General features: G+C 41.1%; 1 protein-coding gene across 3 annotated transcripts in view; it reads left to right on the forward strand.

Annotated features, from left to right (window-relative positions):
* The window catches only part of PRKCD (protein kinase C delta), a 56,527-nt gene that overhangs the window by 9,020 nt on the left and 20,400 nt on the right, over positions 1 to 27,107 (forward strand). For 2 of the 3 annotated variants that reach the window (XM_077924804.1, XM_077924805.1), the window contains exons 2-4: positions 18,381 to 18,517; positions 23,186 to 23,385; positions 24,181 to 24,253. In XM_077924804.1, coding sequence (XP_077780930.1) covers positions 18,403 to 18,517; positions 23,186 to 23,385; positions 24,181 to 24,253 — 388 coding nt within the window. In that variant the 5' untranslated portion in view covers positions 18,381 to 18,402. The remainder of the gene's footprint in view (positions 1 to 18,380; positions 18,518 to 23,185; positions 23,386 to 24,180; positions 24,254 to 27,107) is intronic. The other variant, XM_077924806.1, reaches the window with a different exon arrangement.

A 27,107-nucleotide genomic window follows, 5' to 3' on the forward strand; every position in this document is an offset into this window, starting at 1 on the left:
GAGGCAAGCTGTACCTGCTCCTATCCTTTCTAGCAAATGATACCATTCTTGATTTAAAATAAAAATAAAAATGTGTGCCATCTACACAATGGTGTTCCTGGAATATCTAACAGGCCAAATGGAAAGAGGGCCCATTGTGGTAGAAGGCTTTAGCTAGCCTTGTTGTCATTTTCTAGTACTTCCAAAAATAAACAAGTAACCTATTTTCTGTATCTTAGCATTTTATCTATAAACAAAGCATTACTAATGGCAAATAGTAGTTTTAAGGAAAAACAACCACCTTAGTTGCTGCTAGTACATAAAAGCACAAGTCCTGTGCATGTATTCAGTGGGCCTTATTGCAGTGGGAGTTATTACTTGAAGTGGAACTTATTCCTTAATAACTTATTGCTGCAAATATGCAAAACCACAGTTTCCTTAAAATACAGGTTTTGGGGACATGCAGGGCTATTCTATGTTTGTTTGGAATGCAACATTCCAGTTTCATTACTCATGCTTTCTAGAGTCTTGTTTAATAATCTGGAAATTCATTTACCATTGGACACTTTTTTTAAAAAATCAAATTTACAAGCCTTTAAAAAAAAAATACTCGGAATATCCTTTAAATGTTTTGTAAAACAATTTTGTTGAGTTTACGTCTGCTGCTAATGGGTGATGTAATTAGAATACTGTGGATTGAACTAGTGCAATTTCACCCCCACCCCCTGTATTTGACTACTGATATAAGAATTACCGGTACTTCTGAGACAGTAGCACTTTCAAATGAATAGAGAAGTAATCTAGTGTTGCTCACTGGAAGGACATGGCGTGGGGAGGGTCTATAAATGTAAGGATCTATGTAGGGTATAATACAATTATTCTCACATCCACGTAGCATCAGGCTATGCACATTAGAGCAATGTGCCTGTTTTCTGTAATTACCTTGTGTGATATTATGTATGTGCAGCCAAGGCAGGCAAAAAGGGAGTTTTGTATTGTTCTGAGGGAATCCTGCCTGTATGAGGCAGGATCAAGCCCTAAGTGTAGGCAAATTTAGGAGTCAGGCCTAAAAAACCCCATGAAATTTGAGAATGAGATTTTTCTCTAACAAAATATATTAAAGGCTCCTAGCTTTGGTTGCTATAGTGTGACAGTATAAACTATGTAAGTTCCACTGTATTCAGTGGGGCTTACTTAACCTGAGACATCTTTATTTTGGATGGAGCAGGGGGGAGAGAAGCAATTTTGTTTTCTGCATGTGTGTATTCAAATGGCTCATGAATGAATGAATGCTAACAGGGATATTCCTGTGCCCAGATAGTTAATATATAATGCAGATATGTAGTTCATTAATTTTGAGTTATTAACACTGGTCAAATAAATGAGATTCTAACATTCAAGTACAGTGGTACCTTGGGTTAAGTACTTAATTCGTTCTGGAGGTCTGTTCTTAACCTGAAACTGTTCTTAACCTGAAGCACCACTTTAGCTAATGGGGCCTCCCACTGCTGCCATGCTGCTGGAGCACGATTTCTGTTCTCATCCTTAAGCAAAGTTCTTAACCCGAGGTACTATTTCTGGGTTAGCAGAGTCTGTAACCTGAAGCGTATGTAACCTGAGGTGTATGTAACCCGAGGTACCACTGTATAACTAGCAGCTCTCTATATTAAGCATGCATAATATAGAGCATTTTAAAAAATAGATTTTTAAAAAATCCAAAGACACTGATCATATTTCTAATCTTTTTCTTTAAGCGTTACCTCAGCCCAGCCATATGCAGATTTAAGTGGGATGCACAGTGCAATCCTAAACAATGTCTATGAAGAAGCAGGTCCTATTGAGCTCAGTGGGTCTTACTACAAGATAAGCATGCAGAGGATCACAGTCTAAGTCTATGGAAATAAATGCCTTTAAACCCATCTTAATGCTGCTGAGGATCAGACTGTATTGATATAAACTCCTTAAGCCACGAAGCAGACATCTCTCTGGTTTACTGGTTTCTTTTAAGATCTTAAGTTTTAAAGCATTTAAATGTTGATACACCCTAGAATAGGGTGGTGGCAGAGACACACAGTAAGGGTGGGTGCAAATGGTTAAATGAAACCAGTTTCAGTGATGAATTAACATTAGTTCTTAGTCTTCCAGCAAACACCTGGGGATACTTTTTGCATGTAGCCATGACACAGCTCCATATTGTACATATCTGTACATTCGTACCTTGGAAGTCAAACAGAATTCTTTCCGGAAGTCCGTTTGACTTCTAAAATGTTCAGAAACCAAAGTGCAGCTTCCAATTGGCTGCAGGAAGTTCCTGCAGCCAATTGGAAGCTGCAGAAGCCCCGCCGGATTTTTGGCTTCCAAAAATAGTTCGCATACTGGAACAGTCACTTCTGGGTTTGCGGTGTTCAGGAGCCAAAACCTTCAAGAACTAAGCTGTTTGAAAACCAAGGTACGACGGTACTAGTTTTTGTAACAGCATTTTATTTATTCAGTTGCCAGCTGTGGTGGGTATGATAAACTTCCATCAACACACATGAACATTTGCTATTCTCTCTTATCAGTGACTTATGTGACTTTATTAATACTGTATTACATTTATATCCCACCTTTCCTCTAAGGAGCTCAATTCCCCCTCCCCCTCTTTTATCCACACAACAACACTGTGAGGTAGTTTAGGTTGAGAGGCAGTGACTGGCCCAAGGTCACCAGGTGTGCTGGATCACCAAGTGGGGTTTTGAACCTCAGTCTCCCAAGTCCTAGTCTAGCACTCTAAGTATTACAGCACACTGGGAAATGCACTATTGGCCTTAGAGCTGTTATTGCTTATTATACCCAGCATACTGGAACAAGATTCTGTAGTGCACTGCTGAGGAACCTCCAGACTGGGGGCCTAATTAGGTCCTCCAAGCCTCTTCATTTGGCCTGTTAAGCCATTTGGACCAAGCCACACCCACCTGTTGTACACCTGATATCACATAGCATCACATGCGACGTCAGGCGTGTGTTGGGTAAACTAGTGGCTGGACCAATAAGGGGTTTGCAGGCACCACTGATCTCCTTATTGTTGACAACTCCAAAATCCTATGTGTTGCTCTTTGCAAGTGAGCTTTTATAGAGCTGTGTGCAGTGCTTTGATGCCCCAACAACCAGCTGATTGCCAGTGCCCAATTGTTGGGGTTTGAGCCCACAGTGTTTACCACTAGGTAAAAGTTGGTCATCTGACATCAGATGATTGACAGTTCCACTTCCCCACCCTTTTGATAGTTAGAGGTGGTAAGTGGCATTTTGTGAGAAATCTTTGCTCCCTTCAAGAGAACTGCCTGACCCCTGAGCAGCCAAACCACATTCCCCCTTTTCTTCTTATTTTTTTGCATCTTTGAAACTGCTGTTTCAGGCAATGGTAATTAAGAATGGGAACGAGATAACTGATGCAGATGCTCCCCCCTCCCCCAGCACTCCCCTCTTTCTCTTTTCTCTCCACACTGCTTGTGAGAGGGCGGGAGTGCAGATGAATGAGTAAGAAAGGATGGGTATGTTTTCATGTTTTCTCCCTCTTATCATTTATGCAACAGTTGCTTTCCAAAATGCTCCTTCCTGGAATGTGAAGAAAGATGAGAGGGAATTCTGGGCAAGCAGAGCCATTGTTAAGCAATGGCTTCTTGCTGCTAATAAGAAACATTAGGAAACTGTGTCACTCAGGGCTGCAGTTCTCTACCAGAAGAAGTGCAAGGGGAAAGGAATGAGAGCTGGGAGTGGGGGTGCGTCTTGAGAAATGGGCAGTGGAGAGATGGGGAAGGCATTGCTTGCGAGAAGCCTATTATGGAATTAAATTGGTTTGTTCCACCACCTCCCAGCATCTTCTCAATGGAGTCTGCCACAGTTGTTAGAAAGTAAATTCTATTTTATGTGCAGGGCTGGGTCCAAGATATTTTGGTGCCAGGGGCAAAGGACAAAATTACACTTCTCTCCCATTCCATATACTAAAGGAAAACCAGACCTGAGAGCAGCAGACCAGCTGCACAGGGTGGATAGCATTATGCACACAGTTCTGTCTTCTACCATGAGACATTATTTGGGCAGTACTTCAGCATCTGATTCCCCCCCCCCCCATCAGTTTAGTTGTCAGCAATCAAGCTTAAATACATATAAAATGTGACCCTCTTACTGGAAGATTAAGATAGTTTCTGGGGTCTCCAGGTGGCCATTGTGGTGGAATGTGATAATTGTATGTAGGCTGAATCCCTGTTGCTGACTTAATAAAGCTGGCGACTCAAAAAGATAGGCCTGAACATATTGCATGACAGGACTCATCACAGCTGGAAGCTGCAAATATGCTTCCTGGTTGTTCCAAACATCACTGAGGTGTGGGCAAATTAATAAGCACAGGTCTGGGTGGCACATGCTAGGCACATAGCTTTGGGTTTTTCCTTATTTCAGGTCCTAGTTTGAGTTTCCTGTCTTCCATTAATTTCTTCCCATGAAGATGAAAATGTATTTGTGATTCAACGTTGCCTCAAAGTGGCAGAACTCCATATCCCTTGGACACACCAGTTCTGATGTTTATTATTTTCACTTATTTAACAGAGCTATAGCATGCAGAACAGCTCTGACTGAAACATAACGTACATGAGAGTATGTGGGTTGTGTTCAGTGTTCTCTATGAAATGTCTTCTCAGTTTCAAGAGTGCCTTGTGAAACCCATGTGTTCTTACCTTTAACAATATTATATTGATCCTGATGCTGTAGAGGAGCTTGAACCCTAAAACAAAATGCCACTACATAATGTCTAGGACAAGGCATGCTGTGCCAAGATCACAATTTCAAACTAAGGCTTCTTTTTAAAAAATGGAAGTACTTTTCACTTTGGTGCCCTTTGTTTCTTTTAATCCTTGACACCAGTAGAGTACTACTGGAAGGAATATCTATGGTTCTTTTATGTTAAATTTCACCACAAATAATTGGTACATATTTGTGAGGTTAAGCACGATAATAGCTGCTAACATCCTGGTTCATTACTTAGAAATGAAACCCTACTAGTTATTTCTAGTAGAGTTTGTTGAGGACCAGAGCCTAAACCACATGATCAACAAATAATTAGAAGTTGCCAAGAACTAATGCCTGCTTTATTCATGTCTGGAAGATAAGAGCATTTTCCTTTTGGCCTGGGAGATGCATGCTCAAATCCCAGCCCAGTCAGTGTTGTTCAAAATCATTGTGCAAGCTGAAGGCAGTCATTTCATTGAAAGCCACTGAAATAATAACTGACTGCCACATCTTTTCATGGTTACATGTTTAGAGGAGATGAAGCCTAATGCACTTGATAATTATAGGAAAAGCTTCATTTTAAGGCTCAGCTGGATATTGTACAGAGCTGTAATGCAACTGCCAAAATAAAAGTGACTATCTGAGTAACACTCTGATGATCAGTAGAATGATTCTTTTCTACAAATATAAACTGAATTTAATAGGCTGTTCATATGGGTATTAAAGTTTATTCCATATTGTTCCTGGCAACCTCTGAATTTGGTGTTGGAGAAGTATGTACAAGCTTATTAGTTCTAGGGCAGAGTGCAATAAACAAAGAAAAAGAAAAGTTGAAAGGTGTTACCAGCCATTGATTGACATGCTAGGGCGTCATACTCAATTACTTCTAAGCTGTCCTCAGACAGAAGAAATTGTGTATCCATCTGTTCCTCAAATTTGAAACAGAGTTTACAGTCAAGTGCACCAGCAGGCAGTTCTTAGTTCAGGACTCTGAACTAAAATGATATCCATGACTAGACAGGTAGCCACTCAATGGTACCAGCCAAATGATGCCCTGGTTTTTTTCTTTGAACTAGGAATCAATATAGGTTTTTAAGAAACAAACACTTTCTGTCCCATCAACAATTTCCTTGTAAAACTGCCAAAAGATTTCTTGGCTTTCTCACAGTGTTGTTATCAGTCCCTGGATTAGATGTGGAGCAGTGAGAGACATACATCTTTAGAGGAAGCCTCTGGAACTATGAAAGAATGTAATCCTGAGGAGTGTGTGTGTGTGTGTGTGTGTGTGTGTGTGTGTGTGTGTTAAATGGCATCATACTTTCCCCCTGCCCCAGAATGTATGGGGGAAATGGATTTTAACTTCTGTGTATTTTATCCATTGAGGATAAAGGAGGTTTGAGATGGGAGGTTGGATTGTGGGATAATTGGACTGGCTGGGGGTTGATTCATAGCAAGCCACTGATTCAAATGGAAATGCTGCTCACAATCAGCAGTGCAGGAAAATGGCCTGGATACTATTCCTCTCTAGTAAAGGAAGTATGATGAGTTGCCAGCTAATGCATAGTTTAAAAAAAGAAATGATGGAAAGAAACTAAATTCTAGAAATGCTGCAGACAATTCTAGACTTGGACACCTATGAGATTCTGGCGATTCTATGCAAGTAGAGCATGAGAGTTGCACCCATAGCCCTGCAAATGAGAGAGAGAACTCAGGTCTGGGATTTTTAATTGGCAACAAATTTATTAGAAAAACTCTGAAGGTTCTGCAAATAGGTATTGCTGCTGCGTGAAGTGGTTCAAAACAGTGTGGGCTCCTGTAAGTCAGAGAATCATAATACATAACCCTTGGTTTTTTGGACAAGCTTTAAAATGATTTACTTAGTTTATAGGTCTCAGATATGCATTTTCACTATGCAGCAGCAATAAAATAATGCAGGCAAAAATAATCTTAGTTGAAATTCAGCAAGATGGCACTCCATTATTTGCAGTGTGAAGAGTGGGGTTGATGACAGGAAACAGGCCTTATTTACTTCCTTTCAGGAGAAGAGAGAGTGTGAACTAAATTAGCCAACTGTAGCAATTAGAACTCTCTGGTCCTTAACTCCTTCATATAAAGGTAAAGGTAAAGGTACCCCTGCCCGTACGGGCCAGTCTTGACAGACTCTGGGGTTGTGCGCCCATCTCACTCAAGAGGCCAGGGGCCAGCGCTGTCCGAAGACACTTCCGGGTCACGTGGCCAGCGTGACATCGCTGCTCTGGCGAGCCAGAGCCGCACACGGAAACACCGTTTACCTTCCCGCTAGTAAGCGGTCCCTATTTATCTACTTGCACCCGGAGGTGCTTTCGAACTGCTAGGTTGGCAGGCAACTCCTTCATATACTAACTAGGAAATATGGATCGTTAGGTTTGACTGCAAATCTCCCACACCTGGGACCTTCTGCATGCAAAACAGATGTGTTACTTTCATCTCCTAGAAGGTGCCTCAAGATGTTCACCATTTTTTCCCTTCACACAAATTCACCTAACCCAGCACTGTATCTGCCAAAATGGGGAAAAGGTGGGAGCCTGGACAATTGCCAAACTTCTCAAGCCCAATGTGACTTAGGCAGAAAACCTGTAAAATCCAGAAGTAATCAGGAACTCCAGGGGAGGAAAAATTCCTCTGTGGCTGCAACCAAAATTGGAAACCAGAAAAAAAAATCCCTCACTGGGTCAAGGGTAGGTGGGTGGGTACTGGTCAAGACCCCACCGCAGAGGCTGCACTGGATAAAACCAGTCCCAACCCGCGTCCTTCCCATCAAAACAAAACCAGTCATTTTGCAGTTAGTTCCAAGGTCATCTCTGGATGGTTGGCTGGGTGCAAACCATGTTCCCCTCCCCCCTGCAATTCTGAGGGAGGAGAAATAGTGTGATTTGATCTGCATGGAATGCATGTCACAGCAAACATGGTTATGGCAGCTAGCAAACAAAGTGTTTGTACTCTAAAGTGAGAGTGTGCAATAAAGGGACAGTGTGAATTTCTGATCACGGGGGTGATATGAATGAGTGTTTACATCCATCTGAACTCTCATGTCAATGCTGCAGTCTTGCTGGGAAGTAGCTACAGTCTTCAAACCAACCAGCTATGTGAGTGGGAGGAGATCGCTGATTACCATCAATTAGAAACTCAACATAGAGAATAGAAACTAGAAAGCTAGCATTAAAACTACATCCTCGGGCATGCTGCTAAATACGATGCCGTTCTTTTAGTAGCAGGCACTTATAGATATATTTATCTTTTCGCTTTTTGGGGAGGGCATGTAGGGAAGGAGCTAGAAAATATCTGAAGATATGTGCTTGGGGGGGATATCTTATTACTGAGTACAAACTACATGTGCTTGTCTTTTGTGTTCTGTAAATATAAGCCAAGGGAAAGCCTGAGCAGCCTTGCCACTGTGGAGGATGGGGAAGAGAAATGTAACTCTTCCACTCCCTGACACAACTCTGACCATCTCAACATGTCTGGTAGTGCTGGGGAGCAGGAGTCTGTTGTCATTGTGCATGTCATCACCAATAACATGGGAGGAAATGTAACCATGCAGTTCCTGAAGCAAAGGTTTCGATAAGAGATTAAAATTCCATGTTAGGTATTGTTCAGGAAGAGATCAGAAATGAAGCTGCTAATATTATAATGCCTACAACGTGGCCACACTTGGCATGCTGTCTAAAGCTTTTGTCATTTTTGTCAAAACGGATACCGTGGAGCTGAAAAAGGCACAGAAAAAGGAAACTTAAAATGATCAGGAGCAACTCCCTATAATGAAAGGTTACAACGTTTGTGGTTTTTCAGATTAGAAACACACACGCACACACGCACACGCACACACACACACACACACACACTTAAGAGGGGAGATGATAGAGATGCATAAAATTACACACAACGTGGACAGAGTGAGTAGGGTTACTAGAACCCAGAGTAATTCAGAGAAAATGGGAGATTCATAACAAACGTGTGGGAAAAGGTACTCCTTCATGCTCTATGTAGTTGCACTGGTGAAGCCAGTGCCACAAAATGGGATAATGGCCACCAACTTAGCTTTAAAGTAAAATTAGACGAATTCATGGAAGATAAGGCTATCGATGACTACTAATCATGAGAATTATATGCAACCTCCAGGATTAGTGGTGACATTCCTCAGAATACCAGTCTCCGAAGGGGGAAAAAGTAGTAGATTGTTGTTGCATTCATGTCCTGCTATTGGCCTTCCCAATGACATCTAGTTGGGAATTTTGATGCTGGACTTGGATGGGTCTTTATTCTAATACAGGAGGGATCACTTGTGCTTTTATCTTCCTACACGACTTCTAAGAGAAACTCCCATTGGACGCTTTCATTGAAATCAAAATGGTAACTTCAGAGATTAGATCCCCCCCCCCCGTACCTGGCAGAGTGATACTTAAACTTCCCCCTCTATAGACCCCACTGTTCCAGGGCTGCTGAGACTTCCCTTGGCCTTCTGTTTATGTAGCACACATCCTGATTGCATTCAGACAAATAATATATCTAATTTAGCCCTGAAAGCTTATCTCATTCTGGTTTCTCATACATGTTCCTGAATTGTTTTGTCAAATAATTATTTCTTGAATTTCCGCTTTAAAAAGAAATAAAAATCAGTTTACAGTATATCAATGGATTACTCTGTAGTCATTATGACAAGTTCACAAATCTTAAATAGTTTGCTTACATCCAAGTATCTTACCTTATTTTTCTTTTTTCTGATTGATTATAAATCCTCTGAACAGGAACTGTAATCATTTCTTTGTTCTGGGTAACATCTAGTACAGTCAGTGCTTGTTCAAAAGAAATCTTGCCTATGAGAGGAAGCTAAAATAGAGGTTCAGGTTGAGAGTAATAGATTTAATCCTTGAATTAAGGCGCTTTATACTCTTTGGTTTGCTTTCACAGTTTTTTGGTGTATAGCTGGGAGAAAAATGATCTAGCTTGATCCCAAAAATTGAGAAAGAATTGGTTCATTTCTACATTCACCCCCTCCCCCACCCATGCACTAAATTACGTGTATATGGTCCAGATGCTCATTATTCACACTTACGTTTTCTTTCTGTTGAGCGTAATCCCCTGGAGACTAGTAACTTTTCCACTGTAGATTTTGTATTTTATTAAAAAGTCATGTTATAATGGAAATGGACTGTTTATGGATTGTTCAAAACAATTTATCTGAAAAGAGCCACATCCAACTCTTTGGTCTGTGAAATTTCCATTTGGTCTTTGAGAGTGGGGAGGAGGATGTTGGAAAGCAAAATATAAATGGAAATTGCTCCATTAGCTGTTTGGGACTCCTTAACATATTGGTGCAGCAGAATCCCTGTAGTTAATCCATTATTTCAATTATGTTAAGCATTGAAGTTAGACTTGTGAAGGAAGTTGGCATTCAGACGGAAAGTACTGCAGAGCATAACTGTAAATGGTAGAAGGCTAAAGGCTGCCTATGCAAAAGCATAAAGCAAAACCACTAACACTTTCTACAAGCATTCATTATTCTTAACATAAAGAAGCTTTAAGTTGTTTTACACATCTTGGGAGTTGAAGTACTTTAATGAGAGGAAAGAGGGATTCATAAATAAATGAAGTACATTCTTTTAAATGACCACTTGAGACATGTAGGGATGGAGAATATTTTTTCTCATCAAATAAGCTGTTCTTTTCTTTTTATTTATTTATTTATTGCGTTTTTATATTTTGCTGGAAGCCTCCCAGAGTGTCTGGGGCAGACCAGTCAGATGGGTGGGATATAAATAATAAAATTGTTGTTGTTACATTGGTCACAGGACATATGCCAGAAAACCTTTTTTCCATATTTCCAGTCAAAATTACTGTAAGTTTGACACTTGCCCATGAAACATTCGCTCATTGTGTATATTGCTGCAAGTGGAATTTTAGTTTTGATTCATGTTTTAGTGAGAACAGTTGTCACGAAGTAACAGATCAATTCTTGATGTTGCAAAACTGTTACATGAATCACATTGATTATATTTGTAGGGAAGATCAAGCTGGTCAACGAATAAATGGTTTAATGTTAATTGGAGTTCAAATAATATGAGCTGAAACACAAATATTATGTAAAGAAGCTTACACATGTTACATTTGTCACTATGGATTTACACACTGCAAACAGAAAAATGCCAAAACAAGCCATACCATTCAACTGAATTAACTGCATAACTCTCCAGATGTGTTGTATTGCCTCAGCAGCCCCGTGCTAAGGACAAATCTAGGGGGGAAACCTACCCACATGCTATTTCTGCATGTTTTGAAGCCACTATTATTCACCACGGGTAGGAATCCATAAAAACAACATGAAGAACTGGTCCTTCTTCTTAGTTCTGTTGATTTGAAGGCACTGAATTTACAGTAGTTTCAATGTTGGGTGTGCCCTGATTTCCTAGCACGCACCCAGCTACATTTCATCTTTTTTGAACTAGTCAATAAATTTTACATTGTGTGGCTATGCAGTTTTCAAGTGTGTAGCATACTGAGAGGGGAAACCTGTCAGGCAATGCTGGGAGAAAAATGGATATAACCTTGGTATAAAGAATAGGAATAAAATTGTATTTCTACTCACACTGTTAGAGGAAGGTTGTTGTTTTTAATGTAAGGTTGCAGTTTTAATATGACAAAAGCTGGGTGATTAATTTGCCAAGGAAAAAACAATTTCACTTGTCTTCAGAATAGAGAACAAAATGTCACAGTTGTTGCCCTCCTGGTAGAACAAATTGTGAGATTATTAACATTCCAGTTTGCAAGAATGTCCCTAGTTGTGATTTTTTTACACAACAGATTATTTAATTGTATCACTCAGTTCAGAATACTCTTCTAAAAAGGAGCTAAATATGTTTTTTTAGGTACATTTCATTCCGCCTTTTAAAACAAATGCTGGGAAACAAGATTTGTACATCACAGCCAGTGTTGCAAATTGAGACATGAAAGCTAAGGAGCTAAATGGCACCTTAAACCTAGGTTATGGGCACAACGGAATGTCTAGGCACACTTCTAGTCCTTCCCCTGCCCACCCCCCTAATACTCTTAAGACGGTCTTTTCTCCAGTCTTCAGAGAGTAGCTGCAAGTGCGGAGGCAGAAAAAGGTCCTCCTTTCCTTCCACTCTGCAGTTTTAATTTGAAATCTTAGGCACAGTACTGCGCCCTGAGCTCAGAAACTGCTCACACTAATGACATTCCCTCTCGCAGAATGCACCTAGAAGTTTCAAACACTGATTACAGTATAATTTGCTAATCAAAGCCTGCTACTGATCTTTTAATCCCAACCCTTTCCAAACACCAAAGCTTTGCATAATAAGTTGTGGTTCTAGTATGTTTATTATCTCATTTACACAAAAGCATCTATAGCAAATAGCAACCTTTTAACTACTTGTATATTGGTAAAAACATAGCTTACACTGATACAGGAGAAAAACAAATAAACAGGAAAAAAAGATATATAAATATTGATCCAGAGGTATAAGTGGCTAACTTGTGAAATGGAAATACATATTTTATTTAAATACATATTTTATGTAACCAGCAAGTATATAAATGACTGTTTATATATAAAACAAAACACCTAGTCTCAGTAAGAGCTTGCTTTTTTCTTTTTCTTTTTTTGTAGACAGGGTTGGGGATGGGCAACTGGGAGATTGCCTGACAAGGTAGCAGGAAGGTCAAACTTGGGCCTTGGTAGCACTTTCAAATCCATTTTTGCCTTGAGAGTTCCAAGAGATTCTCACTTTGAAAACTGATGTCTGTACCTTCCAAGCTTTATGCATGTGTATGGAGTAGCTTCTGGGGGTCTTTTGCCCAGATACGAAAGTTCCAGTATACAGTGGTACCTCAGGTTAAGAACTTAATTCGTTCTGGAGGTCTGTTATTAACCTGAAACTGTTCTTAACCTTAGCTAATGGGGCCTCCCGCTGCCGCCGCCGCCGCCGCCGCGCAATTCCTGTTCTCATCCTGAAGCAAAGTTCTTAACCCGAGGTACTATTTCTGGGTTAGCAGAGTCTGTAACCTGAAGCACCTGTAACCTGAGGTGCCACTGTAGTTCCTTAAGTTTTTTTATAGCATAAATTCATACTTATTTTTTGACTTTTTGAGTCCACAGCTCCCTTGACCAACTACATTCTTTCTGTGGCACCCCTGTGGGACTCAGGAGCCCAGTTAGGTCACCCCTTGCCTGCAGAGCTGGCAGCCTCTCACCCTTTTCTGAACACCCTCCCTTGTTGTGGAGTGTTCCCTCAGCCTCCTCTCTTCTCCCCTCTCCTTAGGAGTCCTCTGGGCAGCTGCAGCTGCCACCCTTGGTCTCTGAGCTTCCCCCCTGCCCCAGGTGTACTATGTGCTGCTGCTTCTCATTAAAGCATAGCTTATTTTTAATGGCCATTTAATGTGATTTGTGAACCAGGCCAATATATTTTCCACAATACACTGAAATATTGTGACTAAATCTTTACTTTTATTTCTCATAGATTACTGAAATATTGTTTCTACATTTTGTAAGTAGCTTATCCTTCTCCCACCTTAAAGCTATCACAAACAGAATATCTGAACATTTTGTTTTTGTTTTGTTTTTTTAACAGATAAAGTACTATCTTTCATTCCAGTAAGCATTGTTTTGTTAGCAGCTGTTATGTTCCTTGGAGTGCTATGAGAGCTGCTGTAGAGACCTCTGAAATATAGGGAAAGCAAACAGTTTCCGCTCGGCTTTTGTCAGTCTAGCAGTACTTTGTTTTAAACATGGGAGCCAATAAAGAGACATTGGTCCAGTTCATGCACAATGCTCAAACATGGAACAGCATAAATGAGCAAATGTGGGTTCCCAAGGTGAAGTTTGCATCTGCTGTGCTCCTCATCTGCTGCTACTGCTGCTGCTGCAGCTGCAGAAAACAAATATTGCTTACAGCTTGAGATTTGTCTGGACAAGAAAAATCACAGCCTAGGTTCAGATGTATTGCAGTTGTACCTCTTCTTACGTCAGTCTCCGGTTGCGTTTTTTCAGGATACGAATGCGGCAAACCCGGAAGTGTATACTTCCAGGTTTCGCCACGCGCGCATGCACAGAAGCGCTCTGCGCGTCTCACGCATGTGCAGAAGCGCTCTATCGTGCTGTGCGTGTGCGCAGAAGTGGCACTCTAGTTGCGGACTTTTTGGGGTGCGAACAGCACCCTAGAATGGATCGAGTCCAGAACTAGAGGTACCACTGTACTGAGCCCAGCATCAGCAGGACTGGGGAAATAATGCAGCAGGTGTGATCTTCACTTTTGGCGCCCATTTGTGCACACTGAATCATGCTTATGTGTGAACCAGGCCAGCGAGTCACCAAGTAATTGGAAACTATCAAAGCTGAATTCTTCTTTTCCTGTTCTTAACAGTCAATGACATCTTGAATAAAATTTGTGGACAGCATGTTGGCTGTTCAATGTGTTTTAGGATCCTTGCTAAGCACCACTTGCTTGCAATGGGTGTATCTGTATACGGTACACAAACACTTATGCAAATATCAGCTCAAGGACTAGAAGGGAAATGCTGACTTCTCCCCCTAAATGGTAGTCGAATAATCATGTTGGCAATGATGAACATTAGTTTACTAGGAAAATGCTCACCACAGCAAAAATAAAAAGCATTTGATCCACATTACAATCTCTTCCTCTTTAAAATAATATTTCATTTATCTTCAGTTTTATAGCCTGCTCTAAGAGCTTCCATTTTCAAAGAAGGATATGTACCTTGGAATGAAAGGGTTTATAATACAGTGGTGCCTCGCAAGACGAAATTAATTCGTTCCGCAAGTCTCTTCGTCTTGCGAGTTTTTCATCTTGCGATGCACGGTTTCCCATAGGAATGCATTGAAAATCAATTAATGCGTTCCTAGGGAAACCGCCTTCAGACCAGGTCCGGGGACAGACTCTTCTGAAGGCTGGGGGGGGGGACAAGGGCAGGTGTTCCCTCCCCGCCGCCCGGCTTCGGAGCATCGTTCCGAAGCCGGGCGGCGGGGGCAGGTGTTCCCGCCCCACCGCCTGGCTTCGGAGGAGCCTTCCGAAGCCCGGCGGTGGCGGGAGGAGGTGTTCCCGCCCCGCCGCCAGGCTTCGGAGGAGGTCCGAGGACAGTGGGGAAGACGCGCTGCGCTTCCCCGCTGTCCCGGATATTTCCCTATGGGCTGTCGTCTTGCGAAGCAAGCCCATAGGGAAATTCATCTTGCGAAGCGCCTCCAAAACGGAAAACCCTTTCGTCTAGCGGGTTTTCCGTCTTGCGAGGCGTTCGTCTTGCGAGGTACCACTGTAGTTTGTTTCCTACTCAGTAGCAAGCAAAACATATTATCTGAGCATGTCAGTTCAGGAATATGTACTATATTAATTCAAGATTTGTTTAGAGAATATGTTTCAGGAAAAAACCTTCAGTTTGAACTGTTTAAAAGGATCTGATTCATACTCTAGAAACTGTGTCTTTCATATATATGTTTGGGATAAATAGAAATAATTGGTGGGGGGGAGGGAGCTAAACTCACATAGTCAAATACACAGCTAGGAGATGTACTGGCAATACCAAGAAGTGCCTCCGAAAGATGAGCTGCCAGTGAGAAAGGCCTTTTCCTGGCTTTGTTTCTGGCCCTCCCCATCACCAGTGCTGTTCTTCTAGAAAGAAAAGGTGCCAGTACTCACCATGAAATTGTGCCATACTTTTACCCTTGAGCACCCCCAGAAAAAGCACTGCCCATCACTGATACTGTCTTAATTCATGACAGCAAGGGATAATAGACCTCTGGCAAAGGTAAGAATCATAGAGCTGGAAGGGACCCTGAGGATCATCTAGTCCAAACCCCCTGTAATGCAGGAATATGCAGCTGTCCAATACAGGGATCACACCTGCAGCCTTGGCGTTATCAGCACCACGCTCCAACCAACTGAGCTATCCAGGGTTATGTTATTACTGCAAAATGCATGTTCTTCTCACTTCCATTTTGCTTTGAAATCTACTCCATTCATAACATAGTCTGGAGTGAAACAAAAAGAAAGGGGAACTTTCTGCAATGTGAAACTGGAAGAATCTGGAAGGTGGCATACCTGTGCCAATGACTGGAATGACCAATGGATGGGGTGGTGGTGGTCTGAATAATAAAGACTGGAAGAATAACCCAAGAAAATCTTTAATAAAAACATTTTTTTTAAATGAAAAAAGATTGGAAGGATTGAAGGCTAGACCTTCTTCATTCATTCACACCAGCCATTGTGTGAGGTGGCAAATGGTGGCAAGGAATTTGTGGCATCATTGTGTATCTTATGGTTGGCTTTGCTTATAGTAATCAGGGTGTATTCCTCAGTTTAGGTTATAACATATTAAGTGTTGCTTATTTGAAATTATACACCAGTTATTTATGGTTATGTTAAAATACAACATTAAAATACGACATTTTAAATAATAGCAAATGAAACCCTTCTTTGGTCTAACAAAACAGTATGCAACAGTGTGTTGTGCATTTTTAAAAAATGGTTTTAAGCCAACTTAAGACAGAAGGGACACTTAGCAACAATTCCTGTTGTAGTATGTTTTCTGAAGATCAATTACTGATACAGTGGAAAGAGCGCCACCTACTGATTTGCCAGGATGAGCCACTGACAAGCGAGTTTTTTGCAGATCTCATGTGGAATCTACCTGTGGAACAGAATTGCTCTGTGATTAAGATTGACTTCAGTGTAAGGAAGTAGGAAAGGTTATATTTGTGTGGTTGCTAATGCAGGACAGGTGAAGAGTGTTACTAAAAGCAATGGATAAATTAAATATATATAGATATACTGTATAGATATAATGGGGATTACGATTGTGAATTCGTTTTTGTCTTTTAATTGAGGAAACCAAGATGTGTGTTTGCCTTACAATCTCATGCCAAAATACACATCAGATCTGAAAATATTTTTATAATAACACGCATGTGATTGAGAGAACAAGCGGACAGTAGGAAATGGGGTACAAATAATTCTGAATGATTTAAGCAAGCAAATTGGGGAAAGAAGAAAGAAAGGATAGAACCTGATCTGATTTGTGGGTTGGAGTAGTTTTGGGGTTTTTTTAAAGACTGAAACTACTAGGTGGCAGGGGAAAGTACTAAAGCCAGATGCTTTTGTACTTCATGCATATTTCACAAGTGAAATACTGGACTTCTTAATTATGCAGGCAAATAGATCACAGACGTTTATCTGTGTGAAAGGTTTCCCATGCACATGAATGATGATTCAATCAAGCTTCACATATTTTGAGGTTTAGCTCATAGTTTCTGGCTGTAATGCTTGTAGCTTGTACTGAGAATGTGCAGACTGAATGTCTTGTGATATGTTAGAAAATGTAAGGATGACCTCATGTCTATTTGTAAACATCAAACAGACTTCTTTTTAGTTTATCTTTCATTACAGATTTTGTTTTTCTTTTATAGTAATATTGGACCACAGGCTTTCTAAAGCAGAGTTTTCTCTTAGGTCTGAAATATTTGTCATCTAGTGTTGCTTTAAAAGATGTATAGCTAATATATCAAATTGGAAGCATTTTAACTTCAATGTTTATATTTAAGTATGTATGATTTGCTTATAATTTTATACTGTATTTTTTATTTATTCTATGATATGCTTTTATGTAAGCCACCTTGATTTCAATTTGGGGGTTGGGTGAGATATTAGTATTTTGAATGAGAAGACTTATAACATTAAAATCTTGATACCAAGCCGTCTAGACAAAGTGGGGGTAGTGATTTATTTAAAGTAAGATGAAGCAAACAAATGAACAACATTTGTGCTCTCATTTAGTCCAGAGAAGAATGAAACATTCTACTGATGACTTGTTTTTGGCGCTTGTGTCAGCCTTAAACACAGTGACAGAACTGCAGGGAGCCAAACACATGTTTGCTTTCTGATAATAAATTTGTCATTAGCTAAATACTGGTGGGGCTTAAGTGTCTTATCAAGATGGACAGTGATCTAGAGCAATAAGTTTCCAACAGCAGGATAAGAAAAATGAAGAGATTTATGTATGATGTGTCAGTTAGAAAGGTTAATTATGGCCACTAGCCAAAGATATGTGGTTTGGTTCCAAAAAGTGTGCACTGTGAGCAGAAAAGCACTTCTGCTCATCCAAGGAAGGGGTTCCTGCAGTTTTCAAATCTTCCAGCCATCTGCAGCCTCTCTTATGCCATATCTCACAACGTTTCCCAGGGTCCTCAGACCTTATAGATCTGGTTTTTGGGGTACAGAAAGTGTGAAAACCTCTATTCCATGAGAAGAGCAAGACACTTAGTTCTTAGGATATGAGCCAACACACACACAATAACATGATGCATTTTGGTTTTTGGTTTTAAAAAGCTGTATGTGAACTAGAATGTCTGGATTCAGATTTCCTCTGAATTGGATTTATTATAATTTTACTGGAAAGAAAGAAGCATCCAATCTTTTTCCTATAAATTTAGTCAACTCAGGAGATGGGTCTTAGAACACACCAGGAGTTGATTTCAAGCATGGTTTACTGAGTCCTTTCTTCGTCTTATTTTCTCCACACAGCCCAATTTTTAACTCTAGCCTTAACTTTTTTGTCTGTTTTCTCCCCCTGTGTAGGTTTACAATTGTGCTATGAGAAATGGCTCCCTTCTTACGAATATCATTCAACTCCTTTGAGCTAGGACCTATGCCGAATCAAGGGGAACAACTACAGCCATTCTGTGCAATAAAAATGAAAGAGGCCTTGACTACAGGTAAGAAGATTGATCAGTTGAATTGATTCCATTTGTGGTCTGGAATTCCTCACATATGGTCTGGCAGTACCAGAGTCTAATTGTGTGCTTGTTTATGAGAAAAGAAATCTCACTGAGTCGGTAGCGATGTACTCCAAAGTAAATGTGTATACGATTACAACCTTAAGGTGTCAAAGGATGCAGTTTCTAGTCTAATGTATGTGGCATAGGCCAGTGTAATCCCAATGACAGGGAAAGAGTGAAGAATATGGCTATTTGTGTACAGCATCATTTGGATTTAAGTCATCTGATCATAGGCAATGTATCAGGAAGAGATAATAATAATAATAGTAGTAATAATAATAATAATAATAATAATAATTTATTTATTCCCCAGCCACTCTGTGCGACTTCCAACAAAATATTAAATACATCAAACATTAAAAGCTTCCCTAAACAGGGCTGCCTTCAGATGTCTTCTAAAAGTCTGGTAGTTATTGTTCTCTTTGACATCTGGTGGGAGGGCGTTCCACAGGGAGGGCGCCACTACCGAGAAGGCCCTCTGCCTGGTTCCCTGTAACTTGGCTTCTCGCAGTGAGGGAACCGCCAAAAGGCCCTCAGCGCTAGACCTCAGTGTCAGGGCAGAACGATGGGGGTGGAGACGCTCCTTCAGATATACTGGACCGAGAGATAAAGGTAGCTTTGAATAAAAAATCCAAATGGATGTACCACCATGCTGGTATGTACTATGAATTTTTAACACCTTATTTTTTAATGTGAAAGCTGAAGTTAATCAATTATTATTTCCATTTTTATTATTTTAGTCTTGTTGCATTATTTTAAATCCAAAGCATAATGTGAGAATGGATTCGGTGTGAAATGCCATCCCCGTCATATCTTGAAAAGATACTTCTTTACTACAATCCATTACTAGAGCTGGAAGCCTTTGTTGTCCAATTAGCAGAAGATTGTTTTGTTGCCTGCTTTTCTTCTCTCTTCAGAGTCCATTATTCGAAAGTCACTTTTTTGGGTGGAACTCAACTCATCAGTAGGAACTGTCTTGTGGTTCCACCTACATATTCTGTCATTCTTTTTAGAAGAAGACCACTGTACACAGGCATGCGAAGGATTATTATTATTATTATTATTATTATTAAAATCATAGTTCAGAGAAGGGTGTGCAAGAAGAATTTCTCCTTTCGTTACTGAAAGCCTAATTCAGGTTGTTGTTACCATTCAATGTCATTTCCCATCCAGTTCAGTGGTGCACCCATCTGCTTTTCTGCTGCCTATAACTTCTGTGCTTTCCATTCAGTTTTCATGAAGGTTTTACATGTTGATACAGTACTTCCGTGTGTGTGTTGTGTTGTGTTGTGTTGTGTGCGTGTGTATGTGTATGTGTATGTGTGTTTTGCACTGAAAACTCTCAGCATCTGGGAGGAAGGCTTTCCAACTAAAAAAAAGAAAAAAACCACACCTTTGGCTAAAGAGGTCAGGGAAACAAGGTATGTCTGCATCTTAGGAAACAGTACAGTGGTACCCCGCAAGACGAACGCCTCGCAAGACGGAAAACCCGCTAGACGAAAGGGTTTTCCGTTTTGGAGGCGCTTCGCAAAACGAATTTCCCTATGGGCTTGCTTCGCAAGACGAAAGCCCATAGGGAAATCTCCGGGGACCTCTTTTAAATGCTAGCGGTGGGGAGCAAAGCCTTTCCCCCCCCCTCCGGCCTTCAGAAGAGGTCCAGGAAGGCTGGCGGGGGCCGAAAGGCTTTGCTCCCCACCGCCAGCATTTTAAAAGCAGTCCGGGATAGCAGGGAAGCGCTTCCCGCTATCCCGGACGGCTTTTGAAGGCAGGAGAGGTCCGCGAAGCCTGGGCGCGCTGATCTCAGCGCGCGCAGGCTTCGGCATGCCGGCAACTCTCCGCAAGCAGCGGCAGCGCTGCCGCTGCTTGCGGAGAGGTCTGCGAAGCCTTGGCCGGACAGCTTTTGAAGGCAGGCGGGGGGGGAGCAAAGACTTTCGCCCCCGCCAGCCTTCAGAAGAGGTCCTGGACCTCTTCTGAAGGAGGGCGGGGGGCAAATGTCTTTGTGCCCCCTGCCTGCCTTCCCAGGGGCTTTTAAATCGCCCCGGACAGCGGAGAAGTCCTCTGCTGTCCCGGGGCGATTTTAAAATGCCGCCCGCCAGCATTTTAAGATCGCCCCGGACAGCGGAGAAGCCCTCCGCTGTCCCGGGGTTTTTTAAAATGCTGGGGGTGGGAAGAAAAGCCCTTGTGTCCCCCCCCAGCCTTCAGAAGAGGTCGGGGGACAGACTGTCCCCGGACCTGGTCTGAAGTCGGTTTCCCTAGGAACGCATTAATTGATTTTCAATGCATTCCTATGGGAAACCGTGCTTCGCAAGACGAAAAACTCGCAAGAAGAAAAAACTTGCGGAACGAATTAATTTCGTCTTGCGAGGCACCACTGTATCTTTGATAACCTTTTATCAGGATAAGGAGGTTCCCTAGAGCTTCGATGGATAAACCCTGGCCCTGTGTGACTCCTTTCTTAGAAGGCTCAGGAGTATTGCTGGCCTTCCTTGCTGAACTTCAGACCCTTAAAAATATTCTTGAGGCCTTTTCTTTTGCACTGCATGAAAACCAATTGTCACCCAGGGCTTGGACTAAAAATAGTTACATAATAAGTGCTTTCTTTCCTTCTAACTTTAAGCTAATGGCTGTTGCTATTAGAACTAGAAAAGCTCGTTTGTTTCCATGGACCCTTTTTGGAAAGAAATGAATGGGCCCTTTTTTTTCATTTATTATGGAACAAATGCATATCCATACTGTGAATGAAGATTTAAAAGTATTGCTCTGGTTTATTTTAAATATTTTTGGATACACAAATAGTTCAGCAAAATGGATAAACTGAAAATCTTTAATCTTTTATCTGTTCATAAGTAATACATTTACACTTTTATGTTAGCGTAATCAGTATGGGAGAGCATGTTGAACTTGAACAAAAAAAAATATCATTTGCCCTCTGTCTCATAATTAACATTTTCTAATTCTGGTCCATGTACCAGTAAAATTGGTGCACCCAAACGTCACTCAAGTGAACATTTTCTGGCCAAATGTAAAATGGGGAAAATATTTTCTTAGGCCCCGGCTGATTGCTGCATAGTTGGATTTCCTACTTTTAGGCCAACACAGTCAAGCATGTGTTAGATCACCATGACACCTTTAAAATCTTCAAGAAAAAAATGTAACAGATGCTGGAGGGGATACTAGAGCAGCATTTATCTTTATCTGGAAATTCATAGGCTGAGGACATTGTGATAGAAGTTGCCACAACAAAGTTGCAGAAAGGGTGGAGGTGGGGAGCTCTGGGATTCACTTTTCATTAATTGAAAACATCTGCTCTGAGTAGCTGTTACTAGAAAGGATCTCTGAGACCAGGTAAAAGCTTTTTGGCAGAAGCAGAGGAGATAAAGCAGAAGTCTGCAGAATGCAGAATATCCTCAGGTGGCTATTTGTGAACATTTGGCAAGCTAACATCAGCCTGCTTGTCAAATACCTAATTTATAATGTTGGTTTTGGCAGTCCTTACCTAATAAAGCCAAACTGAGGTGCTATTCTTTACTACTGTTTGGACAGTCCATCATACTGAGAGACGTGCATCAAACAAAACAGCTGTTGGATAAACATAAACTTAACTCTGAACTTAAATCCTATGTCAGAATATTAAGGAACCGATCACTCTCCATACAGTTTACAGAGATTCAGCTATTTATCATGGCTCAACTAACACAGTTGCCAAAATTGGGCCTGGATATTAGGCCACATTTGGAAATCTGAGAAACTCTTGTGGGCACCACTATAAAATGGCTGCCCTTGGGCATCTATCTAGTCACAGAAAAGCTGCCCAAGGGATCTTTGCTGTCATGGAGGACAAATAACTTTGCAAAAGAGAGAGGGGGAGCATGCCTATAAGAGAGAAGTTGGCTCTGAATCCCAACTTTCAAAACAGACATTTCCCGTGCCCCAAAGCACAACCACATAACCCATTTCACAGAAGTAACACACATCCACCCCACCCCCAAAGCAGCTAAACAATTTTGGCAATTCCCTGAATCTGGAAAAGCTGTGGGGGCATTGGGAAAATCAGGGGAAATCCACTCACCACCATAAGGCACAAAAAGCAGGCAAACTCTACTGAAGAAGTCAAACAAGTGAGACCCACCCATGTACCCCAAAAAGCAACACACATGTTGAAGGCAAAATCCATCAACACATACAAGAGAAAGATCCCATATGGGTCCCAGTGCCATTCTGGGGAAGGGAAGGGAAGAGGGGTGATGTGGTTGGAGGCCTGTACTTGGTTTTCCTAGAAGCTCAGTGCCACCCAAAGCACAATAAAGGAAAATAAACTTTTTAAACAACAATGAGAAGGGCCAGCGTTCTCCATTGGGGCAATGGGCTGGGGACCCTAGGGATAAGGCAGTCTAAGCAATGACTAGAATAAGACTTATTCAATGTTCATTGGCTGTTATTGCAGTTGATGTGTTTGGAAAAAATCCTTCCTTGTTATCTTAACATTGTTGAGATTATTTCCTGGCTATAGTTTTAATAAAATTAAAATCGTCTGTTGGTTGTGATTGTGAAATTTAGTGTTTTCCTGGCAACTCTTCATTTATGCCTTTTCTGTGGCATTTCCAGAGAGAGGCAAAACCTTGATTCAAAAGAAACCCACTATGTACCCAGACTGGAAATCTTCATTTGATGCCCACATTTATGAAGGCCGCGTCATTCAGATTGTTCTCATGAAAGCAGCAGAAGACCCATTATCTGAGGTGACTGTGGGTGTATCTGTTTTGGCTGAAAGATGTAAGAAAGGCAATGGGAAAGCAGAATTCTGGGTGAGTATGACACCATGTGATTAATTATTTTATACTGTGTTACCCTAGGTCTATACAGCTTAGAACCAGATCTCTAAAGGACCACATGCTCATAGCATATGAATTTTTCACTTGTTAAGATAATTCTCAGCAGAACTTCATGTTCTCAAAAATGGGAATGCTCCTTAGAAAAGGAACATAATGTGTTTTTCAATGTGCCTCATGTCCTTGATGTCATTACTGTGTCTTATTTCCACAACCTTGTTCTGTATCCCTGACGGGGATAGAGAAAAGATTAGGCTAATATGTGATAAACTGATGGGCCTTGCAATTGTGACGTGTGCCCTCAGGATTTTAATCTGTCAGATGAAGTGCTGGTGGATCTGAGGCTGATAATTTACCCCAAAGTGAATTTGTCAGCAGTGGGTGGCGTTGTAACCTGGTAGTCCATAAATCTGGGCAAAGCTCAAATGATGTTCCGCTTATTTAGAGAGGCTGTCAGTGGGAAACTGTGGGAATCTGTGGTATTTGGGTTAATGCAAATGATGTGGAACTTCCATACAGCCAGACAATCCTTGTATGGTTTTATTGTTTCCATTCAGCTGACGATAAATGAAATGTGGGGTGACTCCATAATAATTAAGAAACTAACAGTATCAACATTGTTGTCATTGTGAAATAGATGTGAGAGAGAAGGAAAGTAGTCTTCAGCTGTGACTTGCCCCTCTGCATGTGATATTTTCAGAATGTAAAACAAGATGGTTGCAGGAATTTAAGTGTAACTGGAAGGTAATTTGTTGATTTTCTTCTTCTTAGCTTGACTTGCAACCTCAAGGGAAAGTATTGATGGCTGTACAATATTTTCTAGAAGATGGAGGTAAGGAAATGGGTGAATATTAATATTATTATTCTTCAGTATCATTATTATTATCCAATATATAGTAAACATTAACTTTAAATTTGATGACGTTAGCTTGGATCCAGAGATGTGAGAATGGAAGGTGACTTCCCTGTTCCTCCTTCCTCCAGCAGCCTCCTAAGTCCCCTGAAGAGCCTCTTGGGATAGCCTATGGAATGGAGTGAGTTGTGGCATGGGAGCTGAGGAAGGCGAGATTTTCCCAGATTGAATGGGAGGTTCCCCAACCCTAGAAAAAGTTTGGGGGCATCTCAGAGGGCTGCCAGGGGAAGAGTGTGAGCTTCTTTGCCTCACCCAAGTCAGACATGTGTGAGAAGAGGCTCTGTGCACATACTCGAGCATTCCTCCATGCAAGGGGCCATAGCTTAGTGGTAGTGCATTTGCTTTTCATGCAGAGGGTCCCAAATTCAGTCCTCAACATCTCCAAGTTGGGCTGGCAATGTGTGAAAACCTGGAGAGCTGCTGCCAGTCATTGTAGAGAAAGCTGAGCTAGGTGGAATGATGATGTAAGTCAATATAAAGTACTTTTCAAGGTTGCACATAAATGTGCGTAGATGCCCTTCTGATGTGTGCATGAGCATTGATGGATGGGTGACTGGCCATGGGATGTGGTGCGAGGCCAGCTGATAGGGACTCTTAACTACCTTATGCACCCCTTTTACGTGTTGAGGTCATCTGGCACACGAACTCAGAAGCTTCTGCTTCATAAGCGTTGCTGAAAATTCATACCACAGGTGTTCCTCAGCCTGTTATCAAAGTGTTCTTGTTACCTGAAAGTGCACTGGCAGACACTTTGCTTCAGCAAAAGAAGTCACTTTGATCCTCTGCCACCCTCAAGAGGTTGCACAGGGGATGAACATTTCTACCACTGCTCTTCATTTTAGCCCATCATGGTTGCTCATGAAAGCTCACTAGTTTGGTGAATTTTCAGTGGGTAAACTACCAAAGCACATCTTTTACTTGTCAGTCACCTGAGGTACCATGATCTCCTGTGAAGTGTATTCTTTTGCCCATTTGATTGCAAGCGACATGGACAAAGAAATTCTCAAGGGGTTGCAGGCACCATGAATCATTGCCTGTAAAGCCTGCTCCCATTGCCTGCATGGTTTGATTTCTGACTATGCAGGCAAAGCCTTGGGGGATTGCAGGCAATGATGGTCATATGGTTGGCATATGGACTGCAAGAGGCCACATCTTTACTTGCCCCTATGTGTGGGGCAGGTGGGCATGTCTTGGGGGAAATTACCTTGTGTGCCTAATTAGGACCTTTGCTGGGCCCACAAGCCAGAGGTTCCTCGCTGATAAATTAATCAGTTAAATGTTGTAGCCTTAGTTTTCAAATGTGGGGGTAAATTAAGAATTGGAACGTGTAAGCATAAAAATAAGAAAATATTGTCATATATAGTACTTGTAATTTATTATGCAAGTTTATGGCAAGAAATTTCACAATACATCTGGTCTAGGAGCTCCCTGCACATATCTCCAATGCACACATGGCACTCTTACATGCTAAGGATTTTCACCTAATCAGTGGTATACGCAGCTTGCTGCACACATTTCATAAAAAAAAATTAAGACAGTTATTCAAAAGTTATAGTACAATTACTATACAATACATTTTCAATCAATATATCCCCTCCACAGACAGTTCTGTGATGATGGTGGCATTAAAATATTCTGTTCCTCTTCAATAAAAGAGAAAAAGAGAGACCAGATTGTCTCAAAGCTATCTTTTTTGGAGATGCCTTTGATTAGTTGCTGATGGTATGTGAGGCATTCTGATAGAGCAATGCTCCAGATGTTATTAACCCAAGCCTCTATTGGTATATGAGAAGTTTCCTTCCATCGTTTCATGATGTACAGAGCAATTCGCTTGTCATTGAACTAAAATGGCATGTTTCCAAATTGATGTGCCCTAGATTAAATTCTCTTCTCCATATGAGAGCAGAAAGAATATGCCATCATTCCTGGAATTGAGGGGTAGAAGGTGGTTGAACGCTAGACTTGGGGTCCCACAAATGAGTCTTCTCCCCTCCCCCCCCCCATATAAAAATGATGCTTATAAGAAGCAGAACTGGTTGCCAATTTCTTTGTTTATTTTAATGAAGTTACTGACCTTATCCAGTCACAGAACTTAGCACCTCAGTGGTTGGTTTACTTTCGTACTGAGTGTCTCACTCTCTGTGTTAAGCAGCTTTGGAGGCAGCAAGAATAGCTTTCTCTTTCTGGAATTATGCCGCGGACTTCAGCAATAAAACGGAAGGGTTTGTCAATTGCTTTCTTTTAAAAATAGGTAGTTTCCGTAGGGAACAAAGTATTTTAGCACTTTCAGTGGGTGGGGAAGATTATATGGATAATCGAATGCTCATTAACTGCAGGTTAATGCAGGAAAGAGTTATCTGAAAAGTGTTGCCTATTTCTGTGTGATTTATAGATTGTATTAATACGTATGCATGTTTTCCATAGCTAAATTTCTTTTTAATGGACCTACAGTAAATGACAATAGCTGGCAATATTTCCATCTGATAAAACTCTTAATGGGAATTGTAGCTTTCTTGCACTGTTCATTCACTACTCCCATTCATTTCAATGGAAACTGTGCAAAAGGTCTGAGCAAAGGTTTTTCCTTTGTTTGGTAAGCTGTGAAAGCTTGGTGGCATGTTCTAATATTTATAGGCTTTGACAGCTTTCCACAATTTTTTCATGCTAGTTGCTATCACTTGAACTGCTGTACATGGCAGAATTCCCTAAATAGTGTGTAAGAAGTGTAGATTTCCATTTTAAAAAAAATGCAAGATTTTGCTAAAAGTTGTCCACATCTTCGTGG

Source organism: Podarcis muralis, chromosome 2, assembly GCF_964188315.1.
Source record: "Podarcis muralis chromosome 2, rPodMur119.hap1.1, whole genome shotgun sequence".
Taxonomy (NCBI): Eukaryota; Metazoa; Chordata; class Lepidosauria; order Squamata; family Lacertidae; genus Podarcis; species Podarcis muralis.